We start from the raw sequence: 24,824 nt of genomic DNA, 5'->3' as shown, positions 1-24,824 counted from the left end.
TGCCCGGAGACACCCCCAAGGCCAGCGGGATGGTCCCGCCACCGCCGGACTCTGGGGATGGCCCCAGTGGACCCTCATCTCCTGGCAGCTTACCGGCGGCAGACGGAGGTGGCAGAGGAAAGACTCCATTTTGAGCAGGAAGAGTCCACCCAGCGGTGGGCGGCATGGGGGGACTTTATGTAGGTTTTCAGGGACATAGCTGAGTCAATCCGGGAGGCCGTCGCCCGGCTCCCACCCCCTGGGCTGCCCTCCCCGCTGCTCCACCCGCCTCACCACCAGCAAGCTCCACAGAGCCCACTAGGGCTGAAGACGGGCCAGTGGAGGCACCTCGGCCATACTTGCTGGTCCTTCCAGCCCCCAGCCGGCCACGGTGGGGACCACGGACACGGTGGGGGGGGGGGGGGGCGTTATGAGCCGTACCCACCGGGGCTCGCGCCCCTCTACCCCCACCCTGGACTGATGGGGGCCCGGCGGATGGCTCGGCTGTTGACCCACGTATATAGTTGTCCCCCTTTTTGTATATTAGTTGCAGTTTCTTTGGTGAACCAAACAAGTTATCCGGTTAAAAAAAAAAAAAAGCAGCTTTTATTTCCCAAAAAGCTGGAGGCATGTGCTTGTCGGGGGGGTGGTGTGCTGGTGTTGGGGGCGGTGTGCGGGCATTGTGGGCTGTGTGTGGGGGGGGTCTTCTGGGGAAGGCCAGGGAGGTGCTCAGGGGTCTCCCTGATCGAAGTGGGCCTGCAGGGCCTTGTGGACCCGTACCCCCTCATGGGGGGCCTGGCAGCTGGGGGCGGCGGCCGGCTGGGGGAAGCCCGTGCCGGCGTCAACCGCCCACCCCTGGACAAAAGCCTTCCCCTTGCTCTCAACGATGTTGTGGAGTGTGCTGCAAGCTCCCACAACCTGGGGGATGTTTTGGAGACTGACATCCAGTCGGGCAAGGAGGCACCGCCAGCGGCCCTTCAGATGGCCAAATGTTCTCTCCACCACCTGGTGGGCATGGTTCAGGTGGGCACTGAACCGCTCCTGGCTGGCGTTGAGGTGGCCGGTGTACGGGCGCATGAGCCAGGGCTGGAGGGTGTAGGCCGCGTCCGCCACGAGGCAGAGGGGCACGGTGGTGTCCCCCAGAGGGATCTCCCTCTGGGAAATGTAGGTCCCTGCCTCCACCTGGCGGCACAGGCCCAAGTTCCTAAAAACATGGGCATCGTGTGTGCAGCCAGGCCAGCCCACATACATATCCTGGAAGTGGCCCCAACTGTCCACCATGGCCTGCAGGACCACGGAGTGGTAGCCCCTGCGGTTGATGTATCTTCCTCCGCTGTGGTCCGGGGCACGGATGGGGATGTGGGTCCCATCCAGGGCCCCAAAGCAGTTTGGGAACCCCATGGAGGCGAATATGGCGATGGCTGCGTCCAGGTCCCCGAGTCAGACGACCTTCTAGAGCAAAATGGCATTAAGCGCACGGACCACCTGTTGGGAGGGAACACAGGTGCCCATGAGGCTGTGCAAGGTGCCCCAGGGCCCTTCCCCCAGGCACCTCCCCGGGTACCCCACTTGCCCAGCCCATCCCTCCCCAGTACCCCTCCCTTTCCAGCCCCACACCTGGCCCCTCCCTCCCTCCCCAAGCCCACACCCGGCCCCCTCCACCCCCCAGTGGGTGCGTGCCCGGGTCTCCTTACCTCCATGACGACGGCCCTGACCATGGCCTTTCCTACTCCAAACTGGTGTCCCACGGAGCGATAGCTGTCTGGAGTGGCCAGTTTCCAGACGGCTATTGTGACCCTCCTCTCAACGGGAAGGGCATGCCGCATCCGGGTGTCATGGTGCCTCAGTGCTGGGGTGAGCCACTGGCAGAGCTCGAGAAAGGTCTGCTGGTGCATGCGGAAGTTCCGGAGCCACATATCATCCCACTCCCGCATGACGAGCTGCTCCCACCACTCGGAGCTGGTGGGTTAGTTCCAGAGGCGGGGGAGCAGCCAGTGAGGGAGGAAGAGGGGAGCCCGGTGGTCAGGGGCGTCACTGTCTGCCTCCGGGGTGGGCTCCTCTGGCAGGAGCCACTGGGCGGCCTCCCGGGCAGCACCTAGCAGGGCGCTTGCCCCCTGGATGACTACCTGGAGGGCCTCCGCTTCCTGCTGCTGCAGCTGCTGCTGGGTGCCCATATCTGCTGTGACTTGGTCTGCAAGAGAGTGGCTACTGCTCTGCAGACCTCGTGCTGAGCAGGCCGGGTGTGTCTGGGAGGGGCTCTTTAAAGGACTGGCTTGCAGCTGCCCTGGAAGGGCTAGTGTGCTCTGTGATCCGTTTCACGGTCCTTCCTGGCCCCTTATTTTGATGGGGAGTGCTTGTGTGCGTGGACGCTCCGCATTTCCTTCCAGGGAGGCTCCTTTCGATGTTTCCTGTCGCTACTTCAACGTTGAACATGGACGTTGGCAGCACTGGAGGACATGTAGACGATAATCGTACAAGTAGCCTATTTTGATGTTCTTACTTCGAAATAGGCTACTTCGACGTACTGTGCTAGTGTAGACGCAGCCTCTCTGTTACGCTTACAGCATTAATAGGACTTTTTTAGAAAACCACAAATGGACTGAATTTCTCTGTACAGAGGTCATCTAGCTTACTGAATAAATGAAAGGCAGATTACTTGCGATTAGTAAATACTGTAACCCTCGAGTTATGTGGGGTTTGAGTTCCTGCAACATAGGGCAACCATCGCTCTCTGTCCCAAATACGAGACAGGGAGATATAGGGTGAGGGGCAGCTCCTCCCCGCTCCAAGCCCCAGGGAGCCAGGAAGGAGATGGCAGCTGCAGCCACCAGCACTCCCAGGAAGCCTCCACTCTTCCTCGGTGGCAGCTGCCCATGCTCCCCGCAAGGCTCAGGGAAGTGACCTATGTGCTCTCCAACCAGCAGCTGAGCCTGTGCAGCAGCTGGTGGAAAAGATCAGAAGGGGGAGGGCCCAAATATGGGACAATTTGTCCCTTTTAAAAAATAAGTAGGGATGCCTTTTTGGTATCCCAAAAATGGAACAGATGGTCACCCTACTGCAACTCCCGCATAACTCAAATTTTTGTGCAAGTCGAGAGAATAAGGGAACCAGCCTCCAGCCTGGTTCCCAGCTCCCTGTGGTTGCAGGAGCTGGGAAACTGACCTGCGCACCAGGGCTGGTCAGTTTTCTGGCTCCCAGAATGGCAGGCGGCTGGGAACCAGGGTGCCATGTGCTGGTCAGTTTCCTGTGTGCCACAAGCAGCGGGGAGACAGGAACCAAGGGGCAGCCTGATTCCCAGCTCCATGCCGGACATAGGCAACTGACCAGTACATGGCTGGGCAGTTTGGTCAGTCAATTTCCAATGTCCTACAAGTAGCAGGGAGCTGGGAACTGGGCAGCAGCCTGGTTCCTGGCCCCCGGTTCCCCTCTCCTTGCAGAGCCGGGAAACTGACCAGCGCAGCAGACTTGGTCAGTTTCCTGGCTCCAACCAGTGGAGGAGAGCCAGGAACCAGGGGCAGCCTAGCTTCCTGCTCCCCTCCACTCCTTGCTGCCCTGATCAGTTTCCCGGCTCTGCAAGTGGAGGAGAGCTGGGTGTCAGGCTACCGCCTGCTTCCCAGCTCCCTGCCACTCCAGGGACAAGTAAACTGCTCCTGTCAGGGATGGCAAGAGTTGCGGCTGCGTGTATCTTGAGGGTTTACTGTACATGGTACCAATTTAGGAAAGGAGGTACATGAGCTGAATTTTCAAGCCTAAAAGTAATCTGGGCAGTTATATTCTACATGCGTGGTTCCCTATGTAGTTTCATATGGATACAGTATTCTACCCTTTTTCCTAAATGACACTGTAGTTTAAACAAGTCCGCATATTTTATCCCATGGGATGCATACCTGTAGTAATTTCTATTTATCGCTTCAGAGGGGTAGCCATGTTAGCCTGTAACTTCACAAAAAAACAAGCAGTTCTGTAGCACCTTGAAGACTAACAAATTTTCTGAGTGGAGTAGACAATTAGAATTCAGGGTAATATAGGAGGGGGTGAAGGGCACAGGAGGAAGGAGAGGGTTGCCTGTCACTAATAGGACCAGTGGAAGAAGTAAATTAAGTGGGATGGGTGCCATTCCTGTAAATATTAAAGGTGGGGAAATTGCCCTTGCCTAAGATTAAATGTGTCAAATTTGCAAATGAATTCCAATTCAGATGTCTCCCTCTGTACTCTTGTGCTGAAATCCTTTTGTAGAAGGATGGCTACTTTCAAATCCTTTATTGAATGTCCTGGGAGATGAAAGTGTTCCCCTGTAGGTTTACAAGTATTCTCATTCACGATATCTGATTTATGTCCATTCATCCTTTGGCATAGAGACTGTGCAGTGCGTCCAATGTACATAGCAGAGGGGCACTGTTGACACATGGTGGTATGTATTACATTAGTGGATGTGCAGGTGTATGAGCCTCTGTTTGTGTGGCTGATGTGGTTAGGAAATAATTGTGGGTGAGAACCAAGTTCCATAGTTCAGTTACCAGATGTGCAGGGGCGTCATCGGAGATGGCAGTCCTGATAAGATTTCACCACAAGATTACAGAAGGAGACTTGATATTCACGAGAATGAAAGACATCTTACTTCACTTAATTTACTTCTTCCACTGATCCTACTGGTGACAGGTGACCCCTCCCCCCTTTTTTTCCCTCTACCCTTCCCCCAGGTACATTAACACTGGATTCTTATTGTCTGCTACAGATTTGGAAATTTGGTGAAGTGGATCTTGCTCACAGAAGCTCATTACCTAATAAGTACATTTATTAGTCTTTAAGGTGTTTACAGAACTTGCTTGTTTTTTATTTATAGCTTGTTAAGCATTCTGAGACCCAATGGAATTTTAAATGCAGTTGTATTACTAATGCTTATTGAATACTACTTAATATAAATCAGACAGCCTATTACACAGCCAATTACATCAAGTAACATTTACCGCATTTTGGGAAGAAGGGTTCTTCCTAAATTGATCTCTGGCTAGAATTATCTGATACTTTGTCAGGCTAGGAATATCACGTTGTGCCAAAACTCGAATTTTAATCAGGCGGCCAGCAAATGTTTCCAATACCTGGGGGAAAACAAAAAAGCACGTGTATTATAAGAAGACATAATTGTGTTTTTTCCAAATTTTGTTTGTCTATAATAAACAATCAGCTTTAATTAACAGTTACCTGCTAAACAGCAATAAAGTAAGTAGAATTTAATTGGCTTACTCCATTTGTAGATAAAAATGGTGATTTTGTAAAATGAGATTCTCTCTCTGCAGGAGAGACTATTCTATGATTAAATTCACTTCCAGATAGTTTATAGTACAGCAGATCGATACTGCCCATGTTGCATCCCAATGCACTATTCTGCAAGGTGAGTGTAAGTTTCTTGTGTCTTACAGTCTGAAAGTCTTTTAATTATATTCATGCACACTATGCAAGCCTATTTCCACATCAATGGAAAAAGAGACATGACCAGCTCTAACTCATCATAATACTGTTTTTCCCCTTTGTTCCTTTGCCAAGAGTGATCAAAAAAATTTTACGGCTGTCCAGAGATTTAAAAAAATGATTAACTGTGCAATGAAAAAAATCAGTTAATTGCGCTGTTATACAATTTTTTTTTTAATTTAGCCTTTGTAGTTGTAGAGAAATAACTTGAGCACGGGAACCCTAAGGAACCAGAACGCAGAAAGCAAACAGAAGCAGAGTTTTATTTTTCTACAAATCTCTGGATATGCAAATCAAAATCACTGTTTTTGAATGCTTGGAGTTAGCAATACAGCAGGAGGTGCAGCTCAGCACCCCAAACACTCCCAATTCTGGAGCCCTCTCCCTGAGCCAGCAGCCCCTTCTTCACCTCTTCCTGCACCAAAATTCCCTGCCAGAGCTTACACCTTTAAGCCCTTCCAACACCCAAATCCCTCATTCCCACCCCAGAGCCTGGACCTCCTGATGCAACCCAGTGAGAGTGAGTAACAGCTGGGGAAAGCAAATGATTGAGAGGAGGGGAATGGAGAGGGCGGGGCCTCAAGAAACAGGTGGGATCCTGGGGCTTGCCCTGACATTTAAAAAGTGGTCTTGGGTGTAAAAAGATTGAAGACCACGACCTTATTTTTTTTTTTTAATTTTCAAATTTCATACCACAAATTGTGAAAAATACATATATTTGCCTTTTGAGGAGTAAGGGTACTGGTTCAGTCGCTGGGGAGGCCAAAAAATGATGTAGAAGGCAATGGGACTTTTTTCAACTTTCTAGCATGCTTGTGGGAGTGTTTGGGACTGTTCTATCATGGGAGTAAGTAGCTGGTCGTGCACAGTTACTGGTGGTGGGGTATATATAAGGAAGCACATGTCTATATATAATAATAATAGAAAAGTTTGTGATAACTTATCGAAGAAATTTGAGTCCATTAAATTTATCCTAATTACGAAGTTTGGGAACCACTGCCCTAGACCTTCACCGAAATATTCATATAGACTCATAGAATACTAGGACTGGAAGGGACTTTATGGCAGGACCAAGTATTGTCAAGACCATCCCTGATCGACATTTATCTAACTTGTTCTTAAATATCTCCAGTGTTTATTCCAGTGTTTGACCACCCTGACAGTTAGGAACTTTTTCCTAACATCCAACCTAAATCTCTTTGCGGAGGTTTAAGCCCACTGTATCTTGTTCAATCCTCAGAGGCCAAGAAAAACAAGTTTTCTCCCTCCCCCTTATGACACCCTTTTAGATACGTGAAAACTGCTATCATGTTCCCCCTCAATCTTCTTTTTTCCAGACTAAACAAGCCCAATTCTTTCCGTGTTCCTTCATAGGTCATGTTCTCTAGACCTCTGATCATTCTTGTTGTTCTTTTCTGGTCCCTTTCTGATTTCTCCACATCCTTCTTGAAATGCGGTGCCCAGAACGGGATGCAATACTCCAATTCAAGCCTAACCAGCACAGAGTAGAGTGGAAGAATGACTTCTCGTGTCTTGCTCACAACACACCTGTTAATGCATCCCAGATCATGCTTGCTCTTTTTGCAACAGCATCACACTGTTCACTCATATTTAGTCTGTGGTCTGCTATAATTCCTAGATTCCTTTTTGCCACACTCCTTACTAGACAGTCGCTTCCCATTCTGTGTGTGTGAAACTGATTGTTCCTTCCTAAATGGAGCACTTTGCATTTGTCTTTATTAAACTTCATCCTGTTTATCTCAGATCATTTCTCCAATTTGTCCAGATCATTTCTCATTATGACCCTATCCTCCAAAGCAGTTGCAACCTCTCCCAGCTTGGTATCATCTGCAAACTTAATAAGCATACTTTCTATGCCAATATCTAAATCATTGATGAAGATATTGAATAGAACCAGTACCAAAACAGTCCCCTGAGGAACCGCACTTGTTATACCTTTCCAGCAGGATTGAGAATGACTAATAACTACTCTCTGAGTAAGGTTATCCAGCCAGTTTTGCACCCACCTTATAGAAGCCCTCTCTAAGCAGTATTTGCCTAGTTTATTGATAAGAGTATCATGCGAGACCGTATCAAATGCCTTACTAAAGTCTAGGTGTACCACATCCACTGCTTCTCCCTTATCCACAAGGCTCGTTATCCTATCAAAGAAAGCTATCAGATTGGTTTGACATGATTTGTTCTTTACAAATCTATGCTGGCTGTTCACTATCACCTTACCACCTTTCACATGTTTGCTGATGATTTCCTTAATTACTTGCTCCATTATCTTTCTTGGCACAGAAGTTAAACTGACTGGTCTATAGTTTCCTGTATTGCTCTTATTCCCCTTTTTATAGATGGGAACTATACTTGCCCTTTTCCAGTCTTCAGTCTCCCATGATTTTCCAAAGATGATAGCTAAAGGCTCAGATACCTCTTCTATCAGCTCCTTGAGCATTCTAGGATGCATTTCATCAGGCTCTGGAGACTTGCAGACATCTAACTTTTCTAAGTGATTTTTAACTTGGTCTTTTTTATATCTTATCTTCTAAACCTATCCCTTTCCCACTAGCATTCACTATGTTAGGCATTCCTTCTTCAGACTTCTCGGTGAAGACTGAAACAAAGAAGTCATTAAGCATCTCTGCCATTTCCAAGTTTCCTGTTACTGCTTCTCCCTCCTCACTGAGCAATAGGCCTACCCTGTCCTTGGTATTCCTCTTGTTTCTTAAGTCTTCTTGTTTCCCTTTATGCCTGTAGCTAGTCTGAGCTCATTTTGTGCCTTTGCCTTTCTAAGTTTGCCCCTGCATTCCTGTGCTGTTTGCCTATATTCATCCTTCGTAATTTGTCCAAGTTTCCATTTTTACATTATTCCTTTTTTATTTTGAGATCATGCAAGATCTCCTGGTTAAGCCAAGGCGGTCATTTGCCATATCTTCTCTTTTTCCCATGCAGAAGAATAGGTTGCTTTTGGGCCCTTAATAATGTCCCTTTGAAAAACTGCCAGCTCTCCTCAGTTGTTTTTCCCCTCAGTCTTGCTTCCCATGGGACTTTATCTACCAGCTCTCTGAGTCTTCCAAAATCCACCTTCCTGAAATCCATTTGCTCTGTTTTGCTGTTCTCCCTTCTACCCTTCCTTAGAATTGTGAACTGTATGATTTCATGATCACTCTCTCCCAAGCTGCCTTCCACTTTCAAATTCTCAATCAGTTCCTCCCTAGTTGTTAAAATGAAACCTAGAATATCTTCCCCCGGTAGCTTTTTCAACATTCAGAAATAACAAGTTGTCTCCAATGCAGTCCAAGAACTTATTGGATAGTCTGTACTCTGCTGTTTTAGTTTCCCAACATATATCTGGATAGTTGAAGTCCCCCATCACCACCAAATCCTGGGCCCTGGATGATTTTGTAAGTTGTTTAAAAAAAGCCTCATCTACCTCTTCCACCTGGGTAGGTGGCCTGTAGTTGTTTACAACAGCCTCATCCACCTGTCTCCTAGCAGGACATCACCCTACCATTCTGCAAGCCAGCAGTTTTCCAATAATTAATTCCAGCACCTCCCACCTTTTCCCCCTCTGTCCTTCCTGCAGCACCTAGAAAATTACTTTCCAATCAACATACAAACTATATGGCAGCTGGGTTGAGCACACCTGAACTAAATGTGCTTTGAATCAGGCTGCTGCTTTCTTCTGTTCCAGGACAGCTCATTGCTGGCTATTTGCTTGGAAACTATGAGGGTGCTTTGGCATTTCTAGATCAGAGAATAAAGCAGTCCTTATCTGCTAAGACTCCTGTAGTAACTCTTATTTATGAGCATTGGAAAAGCGAAGCACTCAATGAAATATGAAAAAAACCCATCATAAACTCAGGTTGCAAGTCAGAGCTTGCATAATTAGCATCTAAAGGGTCTAAGGCAGGGGTCAGCAATCTTTCTGAGGCTGAGTGCTCAAATTTGACCTTTTGACCTCTGTGTATAGTCTGAGTGACGATGATACTTTTAAAAGTCCCTGACAGTCCTACTTACAACAGCTTCATTAATAAATAAATTAAGATGCAGAACTTTACTGTTTAAGTGGCGGTTGGTAGCATTAGCTGGTCTGCTGTTAATCCGCAGGTGGCCTGGCTTTGAGCAAGCTCACGGGTGAATGGGGAGGAGGTGCAGGGCTGAGCTCTCACCTCGTATGCTGATGAAAATTGGCATGCGTGCCACTCTTGGCACATGTGCTGGGGGCTGCTGACCCTGTTCTAAGGGAATCCAGAGCATTCGCTGCTGCAGTTGTGGAATCTCTTGCTGGGATTACAGCAGCCTCAGGTAGCAGGAAGTGTAAAGTAGGGCTCTCATTTAATGCCCGCAATTAACACACAATTTTTTAACATAGTTTTCTGCCCTGCATTAACGCACGTGAATTGACAGCCCTATTTTTCATACACATAGTTTTACATGAGGACGAAGTCTACAATTTTATCATTTGAATAATCAGATTTGCTGTAGACAAATAGCTCATTCAATTTGTTGGTTCATTTGGGTAGCAGTACCAACAGTGTCTTAGCATGCTGTAACATGATCACGTTTTCTCCAAAGACGTCTTTGACTTAATTTGATAAGAGACCATTAACTTTGAACTCCCGCTAGCTGTATACAGCAGTAATCAGACTGACATAGTGTCTCTACTATGTTTACAAATTTTCCCAGAAGTTGTAGGAGGAACACAGCTGAATTACTGTGAAAGGCATTGAAAACTGTAACATGCAGAAAGCTCTGGATGCCATATCTGTTGATAGCCATTTTTGTTACGCATGATGAAAAAGAAGTCTAACTGCAATACTTAGTACAAGTTGGTTTGTTGGAAATGTGGGGTCTCAACAGCTCCCACCAGTTTTAGCACTGGCTAAGACTAAACTAGTAGGAAATGGCTTAGGAAAGTTTCCCCTATGACAAGAATGGAATGTACAAAGAGCAGAAAATCAGTATCAGATACATCATAGTTTTAGAAGTAGAACACGTTCATTCCAGGTGTTAACAATTTTAGCTTTAGTTGGCATATAACTATAATATTCTGGTCTCTAATTATGCTAATTACCAAGTGTACGATTCATCTACATGTACATACTACGATGAGAACTTGACATAGCTTTTCTTGCTCACTGGATTCTTCTTGTTCTCTACGATGTATTGCTCTGGCTCTTTATTTTATATATGCTATATTAGACATCAGGGCACTTAAGGCAAGCCCTGGTGGAAGGAAGAGCAATGAACGGCCTCAGCTTATCTACATAGATTCCAGGACCTCCCACACCAGGGAAAAAAAAAGTGCATGTCCCAAGGAATCACTAATGAGAAAGAAGAGGAGGGACTGGAGAGTCAGTAAAGGAATGCATTTCCATCCCTACATGTCACTGACCTGCTGGATGTGGAAATCCTGTGACTGTGGATGTCAAAAATCTAATTAGGTGATAATAAGCAGCCCATAGTGATGTGAGCTGTTTATTTGAAACTGAATCTGGGCTCTAAGTACAAATGTAATGCTCTGTTGGGTAGATCTGGCTCTGCTTCTCTTGCCTCCTTCTGTGGCTTTGCATCGGGAAATGAAAATTACCCACCACTGGGACCATGACAGAGTCCTGGGGCTAATGCAGTAGTTTCATGCAACTTGTCAGTAAAATTCTACTTTGCAAAAACTGCCTTCACATCACTGTGTCAGCTGCTTACTCTCAGGAAGAAATTAAGCAAAGAAAGCAAGATGAAAAGAATTGCTTGCTGCTTCACTGTTGGGGCTTCCTGTCTCTTTCCTGGATCAGAAAGGGCAACTAAGGTGACCCCTTCGTGAACTGACCAAAAATGAGCAGAACTTGTCTAAATGCATCATCTGGCATGAATAAATATTGTTTGCCTGTAGCAATCAAGCAGCAAAAGAGCCTCAGCTAGAGGGATGGGATATTTCAGTGGTTTGAGTGTTGGCCTGCTAAATCCGGAGTTGTGAGTTCAGTTCTTGAGGGTGCCATGTAGGGATCTGGGGCAATTACCTTTTAAAAAAAAAAAAGATACATCTGTCAGGAATGGTGACAGGTCCTACTGTGTGAGTGCAGGGGACTGGACTTGATCTCTGAAGATCCCTTCCAGTTCTATGAGATAGGCATGTGCTGCTGTAGTGCTTCAGGAAGGAAAGGGAAGCCAAAAATCCAACATTTGTCCCAAAAGCCAGTGAAAAACACTCAGCCAGATTTCTGCACCAGTAATTTAAAATAACAACATTTATTTTAATTTAGAAAAAAATCTGAACACTAAATCTCTTGCAGCAATGAGTTCATGTTCAGTTTGCCTGTATCTATGGAAACAGAATAAAAACAGCATGCCCTCCAGAAGAATGGTTGTACACCCTAAGCCAATAAGTCTGTTTTCTGCCCAAAAAGCTGCAATGCAGTTGGAAGACCTATTGTGGAATCTGTAAGGATCCTACTGAGCTGAAAAAAAACACATATCCTATGGCATAGTTCAGTGTAACCTGTAAATGACAGCCACTAACCACCAAAATTCCCATGAGGAAACTTGAGTGAAATCGGCATTACACACTGGAATAAAATATTTAAATAACCAACATGAGACTAGCAGGTGAGGGGACACGCTTATTAGAATGGAGTATAGTAAACTACTGTATTCCAAGAGAAGTAATAACTTCCATATTACGTTTATAGTAAACTACTATATTCTAAGAGGAGTAATAACTTCCATATGCATTACTACTATTAGATCAAGATGAGAACATGAAAAACATGAAGGAAAAAATGTAGCAATCATTATACCCAAAGACCTGCATAGTGTACATTAGTATTTGAATATGCTAACAAACATCAATCAGATTTCTAACTAGAAACAGGATATACAAAATATCAAGGAAAAAACATTTTCCTTTAAAAAGGGAGCCAAAGCCTAAGCTACATTTTAATATCATTATAGTTATGCTTCCATGTGGAGGTTTTTTTTTTCCCCTATTATTTTTTGTAGTTAGATGCATCTTTTAAATTTTCCATTATGAGCATTTGTGTTTCATCTCCCGACCTAATTTGCAGAATGGAAGAAAATGATAACACCAATCCATATCTGACCTAAACATCTTCAACAAAACAAATCAAGAATGGCTATTATGAAAGACAGCAGGATTCAGTCATCCTGGAGCTTCGAAACTGAAGCAGATAAGGGCACTAAACATAACCTACTTCAAAAAGACACAACATGCCTCACTCAGATACAAGTAAATCATTACTAATCCACCAGTATTAGATTTCAATCAGCTCTAATGAAAAATCAGGATAACTGAAAATCATTTCAGTCTTTCCAGGACTGTAAGGACCAGTTCTGTACAACAGTGTAAAAATTATTTCTAAAACAAAATTGTAGATGTAGTAAATTTTCTTTTAAATTTAAGTATAAATCTCTGTACTGCCTGAGAACGTTTATACTTGAATGAGGCCAGTCAATGAGCAGCTAAATACATGAGCACAACTCTACCACTCCATCAAGTGCAAAAATAGAAAAGAATGCACTGACACATGGCATCGAATTAAATAAAATATTTACGCTACCAAATGAAAACAAATTCCACCACTTAAAAACTGATCTGTGTCATCCCCACACCACCTAAGGTACTAAACCACAAAAAAGTTTCCCTTCGCGAATGCTCCTTCTAACTTTTTCCATCTGTGTGTGGAATAAATTTTGTTGTGTGCGCCAAACCATGTGTGGATATGCATCACCAGTAGAAACACATACTGCCAGCTGTGGGTGCTCTGCTAATCAGTTGGGAGGCATTTCAGTTTCTCCTGGGTGGCCGCCCAAGGGCACAGCTTACAGGGAAAGCTGTTGCTGGCCCACTAACACCCTTACAAATACATGGAATATTTTGAGACCTAAACTCCAATCTAGCACAGGCTGCAAATGTATCTTCTATATATGTTTTAGAGAGAGAGGGTCCATCTGTTTGTATGTATTTGTTCAAGAACTAAACCGTGAGAGCTAGGGCTACCATACTTGGTACACAGATTCCTCTTACCTGAATTTAACCCAAAATCAGGGTTTGGTTTTGTCAGGAAAATGGCAAGTGCCTCGAATCCAATGGTTTTCCAGAACATGGGGTGGGGGCATAGAGAGGAGGAACAACATATTTCAGAATCATCACTACGGGCACCCACAGCAGGAATGCAGTAGCCACCTGGGGATGGGGGTGGCCACCCTGCTGGCCACCAGATTGGGTAAGTGTCCTCCTGCCCCAAAGCCTCCCCAGCTGCAGCACTGGACAGGGGGATCCCCCCTGCCCCTGCACTACTCCTCCCCACTGACACTGGAACAAGAACTCCCCTCCCCAACTCCCCCAGAACTCAGGCTGGACCAGGGGAAGGCATCCTAGCCCTGCCCCTCTCCTCCAAGCTCAGGTCAGGGTCAAGGAAGAAGTCCTGACCCTGCACTCTTGCCTCAACAGGGGCTACTTCAGGAGCGCTGGCCCAGGAGGCCTGGCCCAACCTGCTTCCCTGCACCCAGATGGAGCCTAAAATACGAATAGCTCCCCACAACCAAGGAGACACCAGGGTGGAGCCTAGAAACATGGCTCGCTACGCACCCCCATGGAGGAGACACCAAGATCAGGAACCAGGGGTGCACCAAGCAAAGAGACACCAGAGCATGGAACTGACGTGCCACCTCCCCATCACCTGGAGGAGACATGGGGACTGGACAGCACAGCCCAGGCCCCTGCCCTCCTCCACAGCAGCATCACCTTCATGGCCAGGAGTAACCCTGGTAAGCACCCCCAGGCTCCTCTGTCCCCTATCCTGTGACCCCCACCCACCCATCCTAAGCACCCCCACATACCCAACCCCCTGCATTGCATCCCTCATGCCTTACTGTGAGCCTCCAGATCCCTGAGCAACCCAACCCTCCTGGGCAGACACACAAACGCATGCCCAACCCATAAGCCCTTTGAAACCCTAACCTTGACTCCTGCACCACCCACTGCCTCCCAACACCCTGCCCTATACAGCCATTTCAATATAGCATGTACCTTTTTCTTTTATTTAAAAAAAATACTATTGTTAAGAACTTAAGCAATGCCAGGTAAATCTACTAGTTTAAAAATAATATGCATGTTAAGCCAAATCCAATGAGTTTTTTTGTTTAAGTACTCCTGTGATCTCTCATTAATTCATCACATTAATATGTTCTCTTTCAGCTTAAATAATAATAATAAAAAAAGGCTAGTATTGTTCCTAGAAACATGAGAGTTAGGCAGGAAACAAACCCTGTCATTAGACTGGTGATTTAACTACACACTACCAAGTTTCCTACAGTTAAAATTATTTTTAATAGTAGAAGAAAATCTAGAAAAATTAACAGCTTATGTATAAAAAAGTCATCTTAAATTGCATCTTTTTAGGAAGAGGGATTAGTTTGAGAGGAACTATAATTTTCAGAATGTAATGGCTGTGCATTTAACTCAGCGTTCTGTCTTCCCACAATGGTCAATGCCAAATGCTTCAGAGGAAGTGAATAGAACAGGCAGTCATCAAGTGATCCATTCCCTGACACTGACTCCCTGTTCCCTCAGTCAGAGGCTAGGGATGCCCAAAGCATGAAGCTGAATTCCTGGGTATCTTAGCTAATAACCATGATGGAGCTTTCCTGCAGTAACTCATCAAATTCTATGTCACACTCCCTTACGTAGTGACAGAGAGATAGCAGTGTTAGCTTGTGTTCTATCAAAACAAAAAAAGCAGTCCAGTAGCACTTTAAAGACTAACAAAATAATTTATTAGGTGATGAGCTTTCATGGGACAGACCCACTTCTGACATGCTTTTTTGTTTTGATACTCTTACAGTTTTTGCTTTCACAACATTCTCCGGCAAAGACCTCCACAAGTTGACTGTGCGATGCATGAGGAAATACTTTTGTTTGTTTTAAACTTGCTGCCTGTTGATATTATGGAGTGACTTCTTGTGTTATGCAATTAATTGTACCTTAAAAATAAAGATGGGAAGACCCACTCCACACCTGGCCTCCTATAATCACAGGAAGTTCAAAAACAAAAAGTCTTGTGGCACCTTGTAGACTAACAGATATTTTGGAGCACAAGCTTTTGTGGGCAAAGACCCGCTTCATCAGGTGCATGAGTGGGGGGGGTGGCTTCAGAAGGATATTTAAAGAGTGAGGTCCCAGTAAGAGGGAGGGCCAGAGCTGACAAGGTCTATTCAGCAAGGTGGAAATGGCCCAGTATCAACAGTACTTATCAAAAGAGGAAAAAACAAGTCAGGTCAGACAGAGGGGTGTGAGCCATTGTCAGCGTCTAATGGGGAGCTATCAACACCTAAAGCAGCTCCCCATTAGATGCTGACAATGGCTCACATACCCCTGTCTGACCTGACTTGTTTTCTCCTCTTTTGATAAGTACTGTTGATACTAGGCCATTTCCACCTTGCTGAATAGACCTTGTCAGCTCTGGCCCTCCCTCTTACTGGGACCTCACTCTTTAAATATCCTTCTGAAGCCACCCCCCCCACTCATGCACCTGATGAAGCGGGTCTTTGCCCACAAAAGCTTGTGCTCCAAAATATCTGTTAGTCTATAAGGTGCCACAAGACTGTTTGTTGTTCTCCAAGCTACAGAGTAACACGACTACCTCTCTGATACTTGTCAGGAAATTCAAAGTGCAAGATGAAGCTAACTTTAGGATTCCAAGCTTTGGCCAACATAACTATCTCACTTCTAATAAGATAACACTCCCCTTAGTTAACAAACCAAAAAACAGAAGTAGGTTCATTGATTCCAAGGCCAAATACAAATATGAGTTAGTCTGACCTCCTGTATAATATAGACAATAGAAGTTCCTACAGCATATCTTTTAGAGAAACATCCAATATTGAATTAAAAATTGCCAGTGTTTTATTACCTTCATTGTTACAATTGTACACCTTATTTCCAGTCTGAATTTGTGCAGCTTCAACTTACAGCCAAGACGTGTGTGTGAGAGAGAGAGAGAGAGAGAGAGACTGGATTAACATGCAAGTCAGGGTGTGTCTGGAAGCAGCTGGGGCCTTTTTCAGTTCCAAGAAGCGATAACCCTTAAGTAAAGATAGGTACACAGAGGTTGTTCATTGTTTTAAGATCTGCTTTCTGTGATATGCTTTGAATTCAAGAACATCTGGAACATTTCATCCTGTAACTACTACATATCGATACAAAATGACACACTGCTATACTACCTTGAATTTTTTTTTTAAATTCTCCAAAACTAAGGTGATATCCAAAGTGAAATATACATCAGCTTGGTATGGAACTCCCTGTAGTCTATCCAATAAGAGCACCTAAATCCTTCCTTAACTTATCTTTGTGATCAACATATTAATTCATTCAGATCCTTCAGACTTTCCTTACTTCTTACCTGCTTTCCAGTGAGATGAACATGTATTATTCATTAAAAGGATTATTATATTATCATTCATAAAAAGGATCCAGAAAGTTAGGTTTCTTTCTCTTAAAGTGATTTTTTGATCTCGGTTAAGATTTTGAAGTTGTTTTGAAGCTATTCAATATAGACTCCAAACAGTTTTCTTGCCTTTGTATTTATTAAACTAAAACCAAATATCATACATAGTTTTGTATAACCAATTTTAAACTAAAAAAGGAACTTTATTTGTGATAAAGTTTTAAATGGAAACATTTGGTATTTGTGTCAAGACATGCACATTATCAAATTTACACCAAAGAAACAAACGAACAAATTGATCAAGATCATGTGTTTTATTTGGTTTTCAAACAGACTGTTTCAACATGTATACCTTGAACACTGCGAGGCAGTGAGAGTGAGATGACTGCTACTCTGCTAAGATTTTATTTGTGATAAAAGTCATACCAAGGTGTATGTTTACACTGCAACAGGAGAACTCCAGGCCCCAAGACTTAGAGCCAAGGTCATTTGACTCAGGCTTGCAGGGTGAAAAATAGCAGTGTAAGCATTTGGGTTCAGGATGGAGCCCAGACTCCAAGGCCCACCCATGTCACAGGATTTCACAGCATTAATGTCTACCCTAGAACTTTTAGCCCTGCAACCAGAATATGAGTCAGCTGACATGGACCAGCCACAACCATGCTGCAGATTTTTACAGCAGTGTAGCTATACCCAAAGAGACTACTATTAAATGGTCAAGAAAGCCTCAGCTATTTGTATGCACCTAATGCAACATTTCTACATTTGTCCATATGTGCAGCTTGTCAGCTTTGAAATACTACATCATCCTGGAATCTGAAGTATGAGAAATATGCATTTCCCTGAACTTTTATCATATGATGGCATTAAACATGCTAGTGATGACACTGTAAGTTTGTAAAACTGTATAATTGTTTCTCTGTTGAGTCTTTGAATTTGCCTAGAGAGCAACAAAAAGCATTAACTGAAGCACAATTCTCTCTAGAAAAGACAGCACAGAGTGCTATTGACTGCTGGAAAGGATGAGGTCTAAGCAATGCATTCATGTTAAGCCCATCACTGTGGTATCTGGCCACAAACAAAAGGAGTTATATAGGAGTGTTTCTAATATATAGCTTAAGGAACAATTTATTCCTACAACCTTACCCATTATTAGATACATCAGAAATGTCATGCATTTGACTGTATTGTATGCATGTTATATCACACTATGTATGTATAAAATCACATTGATCTCTATGCACATCCTGGAGTCTCAAATAGCTATGGCAGTGAAAGATGTATTTTTTCCCTAGAAAATGGCTAAAAGCCCACACACCATACTGTCAGATGCTTTGAACGCAACAATGTTCAAGCTGGAAGTCTACTACAATTCACTATGCTTAGGTACAAGTATACAGCTCTCTACAAAACTTCAGTTAGTCCAGAATGCAGTCTGACCCCAGAACACAGTGAAATACAGCACATCGTCCTCATTTTGTCCATACTACTGCACTGATTTCACTGTCTGGTCTTAATTTGCAAAGTCCTCTGTAGAACTGGCTCAACAGGACACTTTTCTCAGTGCCAGTAATTGTCTTGCAAGCTCATTTCCTCACATGTTAACAAACTGTCAACCTGAGGGCTGTAGTCTGTGAAATGAGACACAGGGTTTTCTTGGCAACAAGGCCTTTGCACCTGTGACTACTGCTGTTGAAAATGGCATTACAGCCTTCAGAAACACATGCAAGATTGACTTATTTGACTTAGCTTTCCTGCAGTCTGAGTTAAAAAGAGAAAAGGAGGACAGACCAAATGGCAGTGATGTGAAGAAAGAATAAAGAAATGGAAAGGAGGAGAGGAAATAAAAATTCATTAAAAACCCACAAGATGACGCATAAATCCCACTGCCTGGGGGTGAGTAGAGAGGAAATAATGCAATGGAGTTGCTTCTTCAATAGATACTTGTATGGAACAATGCTGGATGATGTTACATGAAAGACACACATGGTGGTCAATATACTTAAAGAGTCTCCACAAAACGCCTGGAATTCTGTGTATTTCGATTGCACCTCAGCATCTTGGGTTATACCCTGCTTTCTTAAATCTAAGAAACCTTGCCACACACAGATCAGATCACAAAAAAGTTCTTTTATGCCCCTTCTTAGACTGATTCTGATGCAAACACTGGTTGTTGGCCTCTGTCGAAAGAAAGGATACTGGACTGGATGGACTTCTGGTCTGGCCCAACATGGCCGTTCTTCGGTTATATTAATGCCACCATAAAATGCCAAGTTTCTAGCGTGCTGGGAAGTGTTTCCCCTGTATGTGCCCCTGACCTTGCTCCAACGCCATCCATTCCCCCAAGGCCCTACCTCTCCATTGCCTTATTCCACCCTCGCTCCACCTCTTCCCACCCTGTTCTACCCGCTCAACTGGAGCATGCCTAGCCCTCTCTCCTCCTCCACGCTGTAGAACAGTTGATCCATGGCAAGTGGAAGGCACTGAGAAGGGGAGGTGCTGACCCGTGTGGCAGTCAATGGACCGGGGGCAAGGAAGGGGAATAGAGGGAGGCATTGATGGGGGACTACTAGGGATACAAAGCACCCACTGTATTTTTTTTCCTGTGGATACTCCAGGGCTGGAGCATTGACTGAGTTAGCATCTATGAACCCCACAGTCAGGGTTGTTACAGTTCTCCTTGGATACTTTCCTGGAATACAGAATGATTCTGGGAGTCTCTTGCTTCTGAGAGGTGTGGCATGCACACGTTGTTGAGAAGAAAGAGGGCAGGCATGAATCAGCTTTGCAACGCATTGTTGCTACCATCCACCCCCCCACACCCCACAACCATGGCCTTTGACTCCCGCAACCCTTTCCCAAGCATAACTGGAATGCTGCACTGGGTGCTTGAGTTTACCTGTGTCTAACCCCTGGGCCTTGGTAGGACAAAATGGATGCGGCATCGGCTCCTTTGGGGCATTGAAATGACAGGCCAGGCCATGTGAGCGAGTAATGTAATGCAAGCTTAATGTCACAATCTGCTGCTTTGCTGTTACAGTAACATTTACTGAAGCCAGGGTCCTCACACTCTGCCCGTATTTGGGACTTCACTGTGTTCACGGCTGTTTGCAGTGCATGTGAAGTGCAAGGTTGTATGGAAGGATGAGAAGGGAGAGAGGCAGAATTTTTGTGGGTAGTGTGGGGAGGTATGAATATACAAGCAAAAAACATAAGAACAGCCTTAGTGGGTCAGAGTTAAGGTGCATCTAGCCCAGTAGCCTGTCTTCTGACAGTGGCTAATGCCAGCTGCCTCAGAGGGAATAAACAGAACAGAGAATCATCAAGTGATCAGTCCTACTGCCCATTCCCAGCTTCTGACAAACAGAAGCTAAGGTCACCATCACTGCCCATCCTGGCTAACAGCTGTTGAGAGACCTGTCCTCCATGGATTTATCTAGCTCATTTTTTTTACCCTGTTATGGCCTTGGCCTTCACAATACTCTGTGGCAGAGTTCCATATTAGTGGTTAACTGACGAGCCTCATCTGAAATGGGATGAGGTTTTCCAGTTACCATTAAGTCAGTAGGGGTTGCAACAAACCCCACTGGACCCACTGCAGATGGGGGCACTCCAGCATGGCCAGAGCAGCCCTGATGTGGGGCTGCTCCAACCGTACTGGGCCAGCCACAAGTGGGGGCACACCCACCCGGCTGGAGTGGTCCCCAGCTATTCTCTTTCCTTATTTAATTAGTTATCCAGTCAAAATTAGTCACCCGTTTTTCCAAACTGAAAAGTCCCAGTGTTATTTCACTCTCCTAATATAGAATCATTTTTGTTGCCCTTTTCTGAACCTTTCCCAATTCCAACATACGGTGACCACATCTGTATGCAGTATTCAAGATGGGGATGTGCCATGGATTTATATAGATACAATAGGGTCCTCTATGTCTTTTCTATACCTTTCTTAATGATTGACAACATTGTTAACTTTTTTGACTGCCACTGCACATTGAGAACTATTCACAATGATTCCAAGACTTTTCTTGAGTGGTAACGGTGAATTTAGTCACCGTCATTTTACATATATAGTTGAATTGTCGTTTACAATATGCATTACTTTGAATTTAGCAACAGTGAATTTCATCTGCCATTTTGTTGCCCAGTCACCTAGTTCTGAGAGATCCTTTTGAAACTCTTCACAGTCTGCTTTAGACTTAAATATTTTGAGCAGTTTTGCATTACCTGCAAATTTTATCACCTCACTGTTTACCCACGTCTCCAGATCATTTATAAGTATGTTGGAAAAGGATTGGTCCCAGTACAGACTCCTGGGGTACATCACTAGTTCTCTCCTCTCCATTCTGAAAACTGACCATTTACTACTACGCTGTTTCCTATTTTTTAGCCAGGTACTAACCCATTAAAGGACCTTCTCTTTTATTCCATGACAGCTTACTTTGCTTAAGAGCCTTTGGTGAGGGACCTTATCAAAGGGTTTCTGGAAATCTAAGTATACTATATTCACTGGATGACCATTGTCTACATCAGAGTGAGCAAGATATGGCTATACACTACTTATATCAATGGTGGACAACCTGCAGCCCATGTGTGGAAGGGATAAAGAAATTGGTGCAGCCGACTGAGGCTTCACCTGTGGTTCATGGCTCAGCTTCCTGCATCACCCACACAAAGCAGCTGTTAATGGTGTTGCAGCTCTGGCTGGGAGGGGCAGATTCAGGGACAGTGGATTTGCAGTGCTCCTACAGTGCTGGGAAGCAGGGAGAGGTGTAAAAAGTGGGGCTGTGGTGCCCCAGTAAACAAGAGGCACAGAAGAACAGCCACACTGTATCAGACCAGTAGCCCAGTATCTTGTCTTCCAAGAAGGGCCAATGCCTGATGCCCCAGCAGGAGCGAACAGAACTGGTAATCACAAAAGTGATCCCTCTCCTGACATTCATTTCCAACCTCTGACAACAGAGGCTAGGGACTCCAGTCCTACCTATACTGACTAATATCCATTGATGGACCTAACCTCCATGAATTCATCTAGCTTTTTTAGAACCCTGTTAAAGTCTTTGTCTTTACAACCTCCTCCGGCAAGGAGTTCCACACACCTACTGGGCACTGTGTGAAGAAAATCTTCCTTTCATTAGTTTTAAACCTGCTACCCATTAATTTCATTTGGTGACCCCCTAGTTCTTTTGTTATCGTAACAAGTAAATAACTCTCTCTCATTCACTTTTTTCACAGCAGTCATGCTTTTATATGCCTCTATCATATCCACTATTCCTTGGTTTCCTTTCTTCTAAGGTGAACAGTCCCAGTCTTTTTAACATTTTTTAATATGGCACCCATTCCATTTTCTGAATCTTTTCCAATGCCACTCTCTCTTTTTTGAGATGAGCCAACCACATCTGTACATAGTATTGAAGATGTGGGTGTACCATGGCTTTAGATAGAGGCAATAAGATATTCTGTCTTATTGTCTCTCTCTCTCTTTAATGATTATTGGCATTCCATTTGCCTTTTTGACTGCTGCAGCACACTGAGTGGATGTTTTCCAAAAACTACCCACAATGACTCCAAGATCTCTCGAGAGCTAAATTAGCCCCCATCATTTTGTATGGATAGGTGGGATTATTTTTTCCAATGTGTTTTACTTTACATTTATCAACATGAAAATTCATTTGTCATTTTGTTGCCTAGTCCCTTAGCTTTATGGGATCTTTTTGAAGCTCTTCATAGTCTACTTTGTTCTTAACTATTCTGAACATCAGCAAATTTTGTCACCTAACTGTTTACCCCCTTTTCCAGATACGACTGACCTTTGGGGAACACCATTAGTTACCTCTCTACACTCTGAAAACTTATCATTTAGTCCTACCTTTTGTGTCCAGTCTTTCAACAAGCTTTCAGTCCATGAGATGACCTTCCCTCTTATCCCATGACAACTTATTTTACCTAAGGAACTTTGTTGAAGGACCTTATCAAAGGCTTTCTGGAAATCTAAGTACACTATATTCACTGGGTCCCCTTAGTCCACACGCTTATTAGCCACCTCAGAGAACTCTGGTAGATTACTAAGGCATGATGTCCCTTTACAGAAAACATGTTGACTTTTCTCTAACAAATTAAGTTCGTTTACATGTTAGACAATTTTATTCTTTACTATAGTTTCAACTAATTTGCCCAGTACTGATGTTACACTTATTGATCTGTAGTTGACAGGATCACCTTTAGAGCCCTTTTTAAATATCAATGTCACATTAGCTCTCTTCCAATTGACAAGTACAGAAGCCAATTTAAAAGATAAATTGCAAAACCACAGTTAATAGTTTCGCAATTTCACATGAGTTCTTTCAGAACTCTTGGGTCAATGCCTTCTGGTCCCAGTGACTTGTTACTATTAAGTTTATCAATTTGTTCCAAAACCTCTTCTAATGAAATCTCAGTCTTGGACAATTCCTCAGATATGTCACCTAAAAAGAATGGCTCAGGTTTGGGAATCTCTCCAACATCCTTAGCGGTAAAAACTGAAGCAAAGAATTCATTTAGTTTCTCCGCTATGGCCTTATTAACTTTGAGTGCTCCCTTAGCATCTTGATCATCCAATGGCCCAACTGGTTGTTTAGCAGGATTCCTGTTTCTGATGTAGTTAATTAACAGTTTGCTATTACTTTTTGAGCTTTTGGCTAGTTGTTCTTCAAACTCCTTTTTGGCTTTTCTTATTATGTCTTTATACTTAACTTGGAAGAGTTTACACTCTTTTCTATTTTCTTCACTGGGATTTAACTTCCACTTTTTAAATGATGCCTTTTTATTTTTCATTGCTTCTTTTACCTAGTTAAGTCACAGTGGCACTTTTTTGGTATGCTTACTTTGTTTTTTTTTTAATTTGGGGTATACATTTAAATTGGGCTCCTATTAAAGTATCTTTGAAAAATTTCCATGCAGCTTACAGGGATTTTATTTTTGGCACTACACCTTTTTCCCTCCTAAGCGTCACTGGTAAACTGTTCACTCGCGTCATCCTTGGCAGACTCCAGAAGATTGCTGAGAGGGTGTACCCTGAATCGCAGTGTGGATTCCGTGCAGAGAGGTCTACCGCTGACATGGTCTTCTCTCTAAGGCAGCTGCAGGAGAAGTGCAGGGAGCAGAGAAAGCCACTCTACACAGCCTTCATCGACCTGACCAAGGCCTTTGACTTGACCCTTTCTCATCCTTGTTTGATGCCGCTCCTGATTCTGAAAGCATCCGATAAAGCGCCGTCATATTGGATGGTTCCTCTCATGTCTTCATGGAACGACTGGATCATCTTGAGTAACCATGGAGGACAGCTTATCTTGTGGAGCAGTTTGACTTGGTCAGCAGGGATAGTCTGTACAAACTGCTCCACAAGATAAGCTGTCCTCCACGGTTACTCAAGATGATCCAGTCGTTCCATGAAGACATGAGAGGAACCATCCAATATGACGGCGCTTTATCGGATGCTTTCAGAATCAGGAGCGGCATCAAACAAGGATGCATGCTTGCTCCGACATTGTTCGGGATCTTCTTCGCACTCCTCCTGAAGCATGCCTTTGGATCTTCAACAGAGGGCATCTTGCTGCACACAAGATCTGATGGGAAACTATTTAACCTTGCAAGGCTGAAAGCTAAGTCTAAGGTGCGGGAAGTCCTCATCAGAGACATGCTGTTCGCAGACGATGCTGCTGTAGTGTCTCACGCAGAAGACCAGCTTCAAAAACTACTGGATCAGTTCTCCAAAGCGTGCAAGGACTTTGGGCTTACCATCAACCTAAAGAAGACGAACGTACTCGGTCAGGATGTTGCTGAATCCCCATCAATCAGCACTGACAACTATACGTTAGAGGTCGTCCACGAGTTCGTTTACCTCGGGTCCACCATCACTGACACCCT

The 24,824-nt window shown here is 44.3% G+C and overlaps 1 protein-coding gene across 2 annotated transcripts in view; it reads right to left on the bottom strand.

Annotated features, from left to right (window-relative positions):
- The window catches only part of FANCM (FA complementation group M), a 166,802-nt gene that overhangs the window by 96,050 nt on the left and 45,928 nt on the right, over positions 1–24,824 (bottom strand). For both annotated transcript variants that reach the window (XM_074996151.1, XM_074996152.1), the window contains one exon: positions 4,947–5,078. In XM_074996151.1, coding sequence (XP_074852252.1) covers positions 4,947–5,078 — 132 coding nt within the window. The remainder of the gene's footprint in view (positions 1–4,946; positions 5,079–24,824) is intronic.

This window comes from Carettochelys insculpta, chromosome 6 (assembly GCF_033958435.1).
Source record: "Carettochelys insculpta isolate YL-2023 chromosome 6, ASM3395843v1, whole genome shotgun sequence".
Lineage (NCBI taxonomy): Eukaryota > Metazoa > Chordata > Testudines > Carettochelyidae > Carettochelys > Carettochelys insculpta.
Note: the sequence above shows the minus strand (reverse complement) of the source record. Positions and strands in the feature narration are given on the sequence as shown.